Raw genomic sequence first — 11,954 nt, forward strand, 5'->3', positions numbered from 1 at the left:
ACCAAAATTCTCTCCCACTTGCAAAAATATATGTGCAAATTTAACCTTTCCATGTAAATTTTAATTTCTCATGCAATGTAATTACTTTATCTCTCTACTTTTTTGCATACTCAATGTAAATTTACTTTTTCAACGTACTTTTGCTACTTCTTATTTATATTTATTAATTCCCGTGATTTCTACTAGAAGTGACTATCAAAAGGGGAAGGAGGGAGTAGACTATTTATCAGCAATGTAGTTAATCCCCAACTTCATCCTCCAACAAGTTATAAGCCTCACCAGAAGGCCAAAACACTTCTTACTTTTACTGCAAGACAAGATGCCACTCTGCAAATACCAACTTCAGGTAATCTTAAGACACTCTCAAACCACATGAAAGATTAAGTAAACAGAATCAGATTTAAAACAAATGAACACAGGGGGCAGATTGAAGCCCTAATCGAATAAAAATGGAACATTTGACGACGGACTCAACAATTTGACATAACAGTTCTATTTAGCTGGAACTCAATTACAAACAGCTTATTCCTCAGCATTACATTTACAAAATAGCACTTGGTCAGAGTTTAAGATATGCAGCCTGCAAACTTCATCATACAACTAAAAACATACAGCCCTCTATAAACCAGTTGACTCATACCAAAAATTGTTAACTACGAGTAAGCTGAATCATTTTTTTTCCCTCAAATTAATACTCAGTCAAACTTAAAGCTTTTTGCAACATCAAAGAAGTGGGCAACAGCTTCTTCTGGTGTTCCCACAAGAACGCCATGACCAAGATTTAAGATGTGACCCTTCGGCCCTGCACATTTCACTACTCTGCAAATATCAAAGGGAAAAAAATCAGCTTAACCATCACCCTGTATAAAAAAGATAGAAGCCTAAGGTTGCATAAATTTGAAAAGACAACCTATGGATTTCATCAGTCAAGGCTGCAAGAGGAGAAAATAAACAAGCAGGGTCAACATTCCCCTGTACACTGGTTTCTGGACCCAATCGTGACCTCCCATCAGCCATATCTACAGTCCAGTCCAGCCCAATCACATTGACTCCAGTATCTTTCATCCTTTCAAGGAGACCGCCATTTCCATTGATGTAGAAAACAAGTGGTGTTTCAGGGCATTTTATCCTCACTGCATCTACTATCTGCATTTGTTCTAAGTCTATCAGATACCACCAAGCTTTTCCAAATTACAACCACACAAAAAGTAAGGTGTAGTGAAAAGGTATAGCCATTAAAATCAACAACTCGTATTATTTTTACTAATTCTCTATTATATTTGCTCTTTTAACTTACCTTTACTGAACTTTACTTGTTTATCCTAAACTTAACTTATTTTTACTGATTCTCTATTATATTTATTCAAGGTGAAGAGAATAGGGCCTAAGACAATTTAAACATCCAACATCCAAGGAGTAGATACATTTATGATACTAGGGCCCTGTTCCAGATGTCAATGTTAAGCTCATCCAGAACAATGTGTTACTCTCTTGCAGAGGAAGCGTATTTGGAAAATTTAAGCCTGGTAATCAGCTCAAAAAACCACAAAGACCTTAGTATGCGGTGCGGATTCACAGGCACAGGAATACAATTCAACAAAACCTTGCAAAGTTATCAAACCGACAAACCCCACAACCAGCATCAGCTTTAGAATTACCATCAAGCTATGCAACCCTACATCCACGGTCAGCTTCAAGCCTTCAATTGTATCAACACCCCCCAATTCCCCACAAAAATAAGGGTAATAACTGGCAGGAAAGTAGGAACATCAGAAAGAGCTTCAACCAGGTCAGTGTACATTACAAAACAGAGAAAGCAATGATTAAAAATGACAGGAAAAGGAAAGAATGAGTAGGTAGTAGGTGTTTGTCAGGGGATATCAAAGCTCTTGAAAAACAGTTCCATAGTAATCTATGTATGATTACGAATCAGTGGGACGTGGACTCAAGATTTGACAAAAGTTCTTATCTTGTTTAGCTTTAAAATTTTATCTGTAAAAGGCAGTATAGAGGCTTGCATCTAATTTTTCTGGCTTGCTTGATAAAGAGAATTAATCACCCCTAGCAGACAACTTCTAAACAATAATGCAAGTCTCTTGGCGTTGAAAATAGATAAATTTCAAAAGCACAAGCTAACAAATGAACAATGTTCTAGTCATAAATTGTAGAAAACAGATTGGAGACTTGCCTGTTTAATGTAAGGTTTAGACCAGCGTTCCCACATATGTGGTGGTAGTTGTCCACCCCATGAATCAAATATTTGAATACAGTGAGCTCCAGACTTAACTTGGTAAACTACGTATTCAGTAATTGCCTCCGTTATGTGTGACAGAAGAGTCTCGAGAACATGAGGCGATGTATGGCACATACTTTTTATTATGGTGTAGGTGCGGGTAGTACCCCCTTCCACTATATATGTTGCTATAGTCCAAGGTGCACCCACAAATCCCAGAACGGCAGCCTTGTCACCAACCTAAGGGGAAGGGAGTGCATTTAGTAACAACAGAGATTCATACAGCACGAGGTACACAGGGATCATGAAGAAAATAGCATTCACCTCATGGCGCAAAATTTTAAGAGATTCACCAACAAAATTAAGTTTTTCCAAGTCAATTGGATGCAATGTTTTCAAGGCATCTTCATCACGAATAGGTGACTGGATGACAGGGCCTCTGACTTCTTCTATGTCAAAAGGAACCCCAAAAGCAGGAAGAGGGGTGAGTATGTCAGAAAATATAATAACCCCATCAGGGCGAAATGCTTCCCAAGGCTGCAAGGAAATTTTCACAATAAGATCAGTTGTCTCTGATCTCTCTCTAAAGGATGGGTATTTCTCTGCGAGCTTTCTGTAAACAGCCATATACCTTCCTGCCTGGCGCATCATCCATGCTGGGGGGCGGCTAACAGGTTGTCCTCTCGCAGCCTGAACCAAGAGTGGATCTGAATTTTGTAAAATGTGGAGGAAATAAGAGATCTAGCCAAAAAAAAAAGACAGATACATGGAAAGTGCTAAGAGCGCACATATCGTCATCAGACTCATCACTGCTCTCTACCATGATAGTCAGCAATCTCAGCATAGGTCAAATAGTCAGCCATCTACCATGATGCAAATAAGACATAATACAGGGCTCCTCAGATTCAATTTGTACATTCTAACATATACTACCACAAACAATACCCGGTCTCCTAAGATTTAACCTCCTGTGAAACTCTTGGAAACATAAGTTAAGCTCATTATGTTTCCTGTGATATCTATTCTTAACATATTCCCCACCAAACAAGCCATTGGTAATATTTTTATAAATACCCAACCAGCAATTTCCAATACATTTCCCATTCTCTCTTCCCCTAATTACCACATACCAAATGACCCGTTAAATTTTATATTTTTCTTATTGTTCGTTAAAAACCTTAATGGTGTTAAGTATTTTGAAGCATGGAAATATAAAAGTTGCACCAAAAAGACGGAGATTGTAATTTATAAGCATTTAAATTAAACTCAGAATTATAAAAATCCATACCAGTGGTAGCAGAAGCTGAACAAGTCAGAGGAAATTTCCTGTAATTGAGCTTGCGACGAGGAGAGAGAAAGTTTTTATAATTGGAATTAGGAAGAGTAGATAAAAAGCTCAACGAATTCCAACCATTAGTGTGACAACAACCGCTGCAAAATTCGCCATGAAAATGAAAATTGAGGATTTATAGAATTCAAATTTGATGTCAATGCAAATCAATAATTATCAAAATCAAGACAATAAATCTGAAATTGAGGAAGTAAATTGACCTTGAAAGAGAAGGAAGAGACATCTCCAATGGCTATCTTTCCTCTCTCTTGCTAATTATTTTTCTTCAACTGTTGCTGAAAAGAGGCAATGTGACTATGTGAGTAGAGGATAGGACTCAACCTTTTTTAATCTTTCATCAATAAGTCTATTTGTTTTGAATAGTGCATATAACTGATATAACATGGAAAGTATGTATTTTTTTGGAAAATAACTTCCCATTACACAGTTACACCGTTCTCTTTTTCCCTGTAATCCTTAAGTTACTCATAATGCCTAAAATGACGAAAAATGTCTTTGTTACATGCATTATCTACAATATAACAAATTTTTTTATACAATCTCTAAGTTTGTTGGGATTGAAATTTAACCGTATTTGTATGCAAATATACTAATAAATACTACACATTAAATTGGTCTTTTAAGTTCGTATAATTTTATATTTTTCAAATACCTAAATTTTATCGGCAAATCTTGAGCGTTGCTATCACATGGCGTGACCACATTGCTTATAAGACTAACCATTATTCATTAATATGAGTTGGGTAAACTAATTTTTTCCATGAGAGTAAACCAAATTCATAACATGAGTAACATCAATTTATTAACAAAAATTAACCCCATTTATTCATCTCAGTAAGCACTAATTCCTTATCATAACCTCCATTACTCAATTATTTGTCTTACATGTGAACTGTGAAGTGGCTATATAGTGACGATAGTGTGACTAACCACACATAAGAATATGTGAATAGATGTAGGTTTTATTATAAAAACTGATTTGTTTTGCAGTAATATACTACGTAATAGAAATACTCTTTCCATTCTCTCTCTCTCTTTTTTTTTTTTTTTTTTTTTTTTTGGGTTTTTCTATATAGTAACCCTGTTAATTTCACTTTTCTACGTTGTGCCCCGACATATATCACTTTCTACACTGTAAGCCCAATATACATTTTGTTTCCATACGGTAACTTTGCCGTTATCCCGCCGTAAAAAATTATTAGTACTTTTTTAATCTAGTTGTGAATTGGAAAATGTTCCGTTAAAGGTTTTGGGGGCTATTTTGGTTCTTAAGGGTCTAAATTGAGCTCAGATTTCACAAAAAAAAAAATAATATAAATGCCTCAATATAAGTATTAAAACGTAAACACGTAAATCGAGACATTACTTAATAAGCAAAACGAGGTATTTAAGTCCTTTTTTTTGCCAAATCTGAGCTCAATTTGGACTCTTAAGAACCAATAACCCCGAAAACCTTGAACGGAACATTTTCCAACGAACAAATCGATAAAAAATATATTAATAAATTGAGATTGGGCCCACTAACGGAATTTTTAATGACGGGATAACGGCAGGGTATGTTAGGCAAAATGTAGAAAATGGAAATTAACAGGGTTACTCTTTCCATTCTCTCTCTCTCTCTCTCTTTTTTTTTTCCTTTTTCTTTTTCTCGTCTTAGATGAGTTCATCATTGATTTCCATCTACTGCTTTAATGTGACACTGAAAAATTTCTCTACAACCCTTGACATGGTGTAGACATAAAAAATGTCCTGTCCTCTAGTCCCAACATAAAGTCCGATAAATCGATATTTAAAAAGTAACAGTAATTGCTAAAAACCAATCCAATACTCAAACAAATCCCTAAACACAATTATTTGAGCCTAAATTGGTCAAGATAAGGAGCAAAATTGGTCATAAACACAACAGCATTCAACAAATTAGCAACTACATTTGACTTAATTATCAAATTAGGCTTCAAAATCATCACTTTAAATTCTTTTCGCTTAAGAATGTCAACGCAGATTGCACATAGCAAATTCTAGCAACAAAATCAATTGTTATAATCATTCATAACTTGAGTAATTATACAACCAAAAGTTCAATAATTCATCTAAGAAGAACCCTAAATTGACTACACTAACAATTAAATCAACAAAAAACCTACATTGTGAAATTGGAATCTGATGCTTAAGATAAAAAAAATTAAAAACAAACAAATAACTTACCTCAGAAGCTGCTTTAATGGAGGAGAGAGAAATCTCAGAAGCTGCTTCGATGGTGAATTTAGAGTGTGCGCTTTAATGGAGAATTCAAAGCATTGCGCTTCAGCGGAGGAGAGAGAAGGATGGGGTGACCTACGGCTAATTTGCAAAAGTGAAGAGCTTCAAAAAATGAAAATGTTTGAGGAAGATAAGATTAATGATACATATATACTCCCTCCGTCTCCATTTTTTCCGGCCGTTTTTAAATACTTGTTTTATTTCTTTTTATGGAAAGCTTTTACAATATTTAATTCATTTCTCACACTTAGTTGACCTAACATAATACTCTCTCTCCTCCTATTCTTCTAGTAGTTTTTTTTTTTTTTTTTTTTTTTTACAATTTTTTTTTTCTCAACTACCCCACTACCTCCATATTTTGTTACTCTCTCCAATTTCTCCTAAAACTCCGCGCATGGAGAAATGAAACAAGTATTTAAATACGGAGAGAGTACAAACGAAGTAATAGAGTATTGACAAACAAACATCAATACATACATCTAAAGATGTCAATTTGGACAATCGGATACATGGAGTCGAGTCATATCAGGTCAATTTTAAAACTTTGAATACTTGAGTCATATGAATCCAATTCTTGTCCTTAAAAAAAATCCAAATTTAAATCAATAAATTGGATATTTTTTAGAGTTAAGTATAAAACTGGGTACTATCTTTTTGCATTTTTCACCTTTTGGGTACTATATGTTTTTTTTTCATCTTTTAGGTACTCAAGTTAAGAAATCGGTGACTTAACCCAACATAAACCCACCGGAAATAAACATAGTACCTTAGCTAATTAAATGCAGAAAAAACTCAGTCCCTTTATTGAATTATTCATATATGACAATTATGAGGGGACTCAGTTTTTGCATTAAAACCTTTATACTATTGTGTCCATATAATAAAATTATTTCTCTTAAGTTTAAAGATCAAAATTCATACTAATTAACATGAATAATCACACTCACACCAAATAACGGGTGTTCAATTGGTATAAAACATTCCACAGAAGCAGTAACTCCATGTCTCTTGTAACACTCATCTTTACAGGGAGCATGAAGTACTTTATCATGAGGGGTAATCCATGGGAAATATTCCACGCACTCTTTTCCTTCCACCATCATCATGTTCATGCTTGCTTTCTCTATACAAAATAATAATTTAATTAGTTTAAATTTAGTAACAATCAACGTTATTAAATTCGGAATTTTATTTTTAATCGAAAGGGGCTTTCAGAATCGAAAGCTAACATGCATAATCAAGACATTATAGTCAAATATGATTGAATGTGTTTGTATAAAACTTAATACGGGTAATGTTTCTCAAAAAAATAAAAAAATAAAAAAATAAAATAAATTTAATACGAGTAAAAAAAAATTTATATAGTTGCTATATACTGGTACTCCATCCGTTTTTAAATACTTGCTTCATTTCTTTTGGACACGTATGCCGATGCTAATATTTGATCACTAATATCTTTAATTATCAATAAGTATGAATTCTAACAATTGAAAATTAATAATCTATTCATTGAGATGATTCCAATAAGTACCCACAAGACTATATTTTTTCTTATGTATAAATCACAAACATTAGTCAAAGTAGGACAAATAAATAGTGCAAAAAATAGAAATGAAGCAAGTATTTAAAAACGGAGGGAGTATTATTTACTAAATAAGTTTGTAAACTTATAATGTTTTCGTCCATTAAAAAAAAATAACTTATAATGTTTTCGTTATTTAAGAGAAGTATGTAAAACCGGAAAATATCGTAATGCGAATCATAAGGTCATATATGAATAATTAAATCATACTCCATAAGATTCAATGATTTGAATTGTGATTTCAATAATACATTAATGCAAAATAATATAGAAAAAACCCATTATGAGGGGACTCAGTTTTTTCGTTTCCCATGGTCTTTTTTAAGTGGGTCCCACGTGTTAACCAAGGTACTCAGTTTTTAACTCACCTTTGGTTAACTTTTGGCCGGAAAATGCCTTTGAGTACCTAAAAGGTGAAAAAAAAAACATAGAGTACCCAAAAGGTGAAAAATCTAAAAAGATAGTACCTACTTTTATACTTAACTTATATTTTTTGGGTCAGGTCAAGTGTGATTTTGATACCTGATCATACTTTTGCGAACCCTCATTTATGGCATGCTCTTTCTACCTGCTAGAATGGAAAAATATAAATACACTTGATAAGCATCTCAAGGGTTGTATTCGTCTTTTTACAATAAGATGGGAGTCAAATTGTAATTTGCTTGTTGTTTTTCATTTCCTCTCGTCTATCTGTTCTTCGCCTTCTTCCAGGGACGGCGCTGACACGACGTAACTTGGGCGACCGCGTAAGCCCCCCAGAATAATAGGGACTCAAAATATAATAAAAGTTATAAAACGTTATTGTGAACATAATAGTTATGTAGAGCTTTTTCGGTAGGATAAGGAGGTTCAAACCCTCAACCTCCGATAACACATATGACTATTTAACCATTTAAGCCAATATCAAGTTAGGTATTTGTATGAAAAAAAAAAATCATATAAGTGCAAACCACAAGGTTCAATTAAAAAAAAAAAAACTATATTCAATATTTCAAAGAATAACTCAATTTTAGTTTCACAATGACAATTACAGTTTTGAATAGCCTTTTAAAAAAATTATCAATTGTACGCCTACAACAGTTCAGCCCGGGGCAATACTCGAGGTTGCTCAATAGTTGGATTATTTAAAAGAAGTTAGGTGTTTAATTTTTGTTACAATTTTTTTTATCAATAAATGCTTTCGCCACCTATAACCTATTACTATACAAGTATTTTTTTTTTTAATTGATGCCTTAATATAAATATAGAAATAACTTCAGTGCTTCACTTTATTCTTTATTTTTTATTTTTTTTTTTTGGAAAAATACACTTTAATAATCTCAATTATGGGCGATTTACCTACAATAATCCCAACTAAGGTTTATTATTTAATAATCCTAACTATGCCATGAGTATTCCTCCAACTGTCCCAACCGGTCAAGACAAAGTCAACGACATGTTATAACAGGTACCATGACATTGGTCCAAAAAAAAACACACAACCCAGCACAGTCATCCACCGCGCGCCTACCCTAACCTCCATCGGAAACCAGCTGCCAACCCTTTACCACCCAACTAACCCACCCCCGACCTCCTAAACCACCAACCTAGCCCATGCCAACCCCGAATACCACCAACCTAACCTACAACAACCCTCGAAACTTGACCCCCTACTTGAATCCGCCACTATAACTGCCCTTCCTCCCTTCTCCCACCACCGAAACGAACGATTTCAAGAGTGGGGAAAGGGAGAAGGGGCATTTTTGGTGGTGGAGGAATGGGAGTGATATGTCTATTTTATATAGTATTTTACCCCCGTCCCTCGGTCATAATTAGTAGTGTTTTTGGCCCTTTGGGGCCACTGTTATTACTAATATGTGTTTTCTAGTGTTTTCGTAGTTTTGGTTAAGTTTTGCAGGGAATTGCACCTTTGGAGTATTTTCCCGAGATTTTTATGAAGCGACTACGAGCATCGGAGGAGCACGACCATTTTCGGAGCCCGAGGCAATTGGACCATGTATTCGAGACCCAAGAGGAAATATGGATTGGGCCGAGAAATCTAGCCCAAATCGAAGTCCAAACCTCCAAGATGAAGCCGGGCCCGATCGGGCAAGCTTACGCCCGATCGGGCGAGCTGTCGCATGCCAGCTGCCAAGGAGATGCGCGCCCGATCGGGTGAGCGTAGGCTCGATCGGGCGCAGCACTGAAAGATAGGCGTAGAAAAAAAGGCGGGCCCGATCGGGCGCCCCCTTCGCCCGATCGGGCGCGTGTTTTGTTAGAACCTGATTAAGCTTTGTTTATTTCGTGTTTTAGGGGAGATATTTATATTGGTTTTGTACGGATAATTAATCACTTCCTTCTCTTAGACTTTCTCTCTCTACTTAGTATTTCTCTATCTCTAGAATTCTCTCTAAACTCTTGTACTTAATTCCTTCATTAATTCCAGATTTGTTTTGGTACAATTTCTTCCTTTTCTAATTTCAGCTATTTTAATTGTTTTCTTGTTTATGTTTTTAATTGTTTATTTGATTGGATTAGTTATGTGATTAGTGAGTAGTTTAATTCTAGGGTTTAAGGGGATCCATAATTAATATGAAGGGATAGCTTGTTATTATTGATTGTTGATATTGCATGATAATTTCCTATTGAATTGTTTTAATTCTTTGCAATTAGATTATGAATCGAGCAGATGTAATTTGGTTGTGAATGTTTAGCAATATTGAATTGATGAATCGAGCAGATGTTGATTTAATATTAAAGGCTATTTTTAATAGGAACTTAGGTCTAATAAATTGCGAGAGCCTGTTAGATCCATATTGGTTAATAAATTGCGGGAGCCTGTTAATCATGTTATTGATGCATTGTTAATTATTAATTGCTTTGTTCTATCCCGGAATATTAATTATTGGTGAACCTGCGACCCTAGGTTTCCTTATTATTGATTCTTTTCTCCCTAAACTCATCCTTCGTAGTATAGAATTCATATTTAAAATATTGGTTACTTAGATAATTTAGATTATAACAATTAATTAGAATTAAAAAGACTTGTTTCCCTGTGGAGTTCGACCCTACTTCCCTATCTACTGTAGTTAGTGATTTAGGTAATTATTTTTGATCTGGGGATACGACTTTACCCTGTCAAAATTTGGCGCCGTTGCCGGGGAAACGGTTTTATTTTTATTTTCAGATTATATTTTTGTAGTCTAGATTATCCCCCTTTTTGCCTCAGAGAACATTAGTTCTTTGAGGCAAATCTCATATTTGTCTTTAGTTCTTTGTTTATGCCCAGGTGTTCTAGATCAGGTGACATCCCTTTTGATCCTGAGATCGAGCGTTCTTTTCATAGGCAAAGGAGACTCTACAGACAAATTCTGGCGGGTTCTGAGGAGGACAACGACCGAAGAGATCCTCCCACTGATTCTAGTGATACAGATATTCCTTCAGATTCGGAATCAGAGATGACGGCCCAGAAGAAACTCAGTGATTATTCGCAACCGAAGCTCACAGATTTCCCGCACCTTACTCCTACTCCGGCTCTAGATGGAGTTCAATTTGAGATCAAGCCCCAATTTATCACTATGATAGAGAGGAAGCAGTTCAGCGGAGCTAAGGGTGAAGATCCTAATCTTCACATCGCAGATTTCTGCCAATATTGTAACACCATTAGACAAGCCGGGGTTACGCAGGACCAAATCAGGGAGATTCTTTTTCCCTTTTCTTTATGTGGCAAAGCAAAATTATGGTTTAATGGTTTGAATAGAACTGCACTTGGTATTACTGACTGGGAAACTCTTGCTTTGAACTTTTATAATAAATATTATCCTGCAGAGAGAACAGCGGTGCTAAGAAGTGCTATTCAGAACTTCGCTCAAGAGGCCGACAAAACACTATATGAGGCTTGGGAGAGGTTCAAGGATCTACAGAGAGAGTGCCCCCACCACAATCTAGCACAATGGCAATTGATCCAAGCATTCTATAATGGACTTGGAAATTCTTCCAGATCAGTACTAGATTCGGCAGCTAGTGGGAGGTTTATGAATTTAAATGTGGATGATGCAGGACAGGTTATCGAAGACATGGCAATACACAATTCCCAATATGGGAATCCGAGGGGGTTTGCAAATAAGGGGAAACATAATGTCGATTCTGTATCCTTTTTGCAAGCTCAATTAACTTCTATTTGTCAAAAATTAGATAATCTTACTACTACTCCTAACTCTGTAGCTAATGTTTCTGCTGTTGCTAACCATGAAGCTTTTTGTGAAAATTGTGGAATTGTAGGTCATTGGGAGCAAGATTGTAGGAGCTCTATGGAACAGGTTAATGCCTTTCAAACCTATAGGAAAAATAACCCCTGATTGAGGGATTTTGCTCCCACCAATCGGAATGCGCCACGTGGGCCAATCAGGTCCTGCCAAGTGTTCCCCAGTTGGACCTCTCAGGGCTTGCCACGTGGAACGCGCTTATTCGTCCACCTTGGACCTATTATGCCATGACATATGGCATACTTCATGCCTAATGGAGAACCCGGCCACCTAGGCCCAATTTCC

General features: G+C 35.7%; 1 protein-coding gene across 2 annotated transcripts; it reads right to left on the bottom strand.

Moving 5' to 3' along the window:
• Nucleotides 1-412: 412 nt before the first annotated feature.
• LOC110716634 (uroporphyrinogen decarboxylase 1, chloroplastic-like) lies at nucleotides 413-6,039 on the bottom strand. Of its 2 annotated transcripts, XM_021895280.1 has the most exons (7): nucleotides 5,790-6,039; nucleotides 3,785-3,859; nucleotides 3,522-3,664; nucleotides 2,558-2,940; nucleotides 2,189-2,473; nucleotides 911-1,146; nucleotides 413-819 (listed from the first exon to the last, which is right to left on the bottom strand). In XM_021895280.1, the coding sequence occupies exons 2-7, from the start codon at nucleotides 3,805-3,807 to the stop codon at nucleotides 696-698; spliced, it is 1,194 nt and encodes a 397-aa protein (XP_021750972.1). In that variant the 5' UTR covers nucleotides 3,808-3,859; nucleotides 5,790-6,039; the 3' UTR covers nucleotides 413-695. The 2 variants fall into 2 exon arrangements, with proteins under 2 accessions (XP_021750972.1, XP_021750973.1); XM_021895281.1 differs by lacking the exons at nucleotides 3,785-3,859; nucleotides 5,790-6,039 and having other exon boundaries at nucleotides 2,558-2,923; nucleotides 3,522-3,629.
• Nucleotides 6,040-11,954: the final 5,915 nt, after the last annotated feature.

Source organism: Chenopodium quinoa, unplaced genomic scaffold (assembly GCF_001683475.1).
Source record: "Chenopodium quinoa cultivar QQ74 unplaced genomic scaffold, ASM168347v1, whole genome shotgun sequence".
Classification (NCBI taxonomy): domain Eukaryota; kingdom Viridiplantae; phylum Streptophyta; class Magnoliopsida; order Caryophyllales; family Amaranthaceae; genus Chenopodium; species Chenopodium quinoa.

Excerpts from the sequence above, each read along its gene's own strand:
- LOC110716634 (XM_021895280.1), bottom strand. The coding sequence starts at position 3,807 with ATGTCTCTTCCTTCTCTTTCAAG. Across the intron at positions 2,941-3,521 it reads TTCAGCTTCTGCTACCACTG|ATCCACTCTTGGTTCAGGCT; the intron begins GTATGGATTTTT and ends TACAAAATTCAG. Across the intron at positions 820-910 it reads TTGACTGATGAAATCCATAG|AGTAGTGAAATGTGCAGGGC; the intron begins GTTGTCTTTTCA and ends TGATATTTGCAG.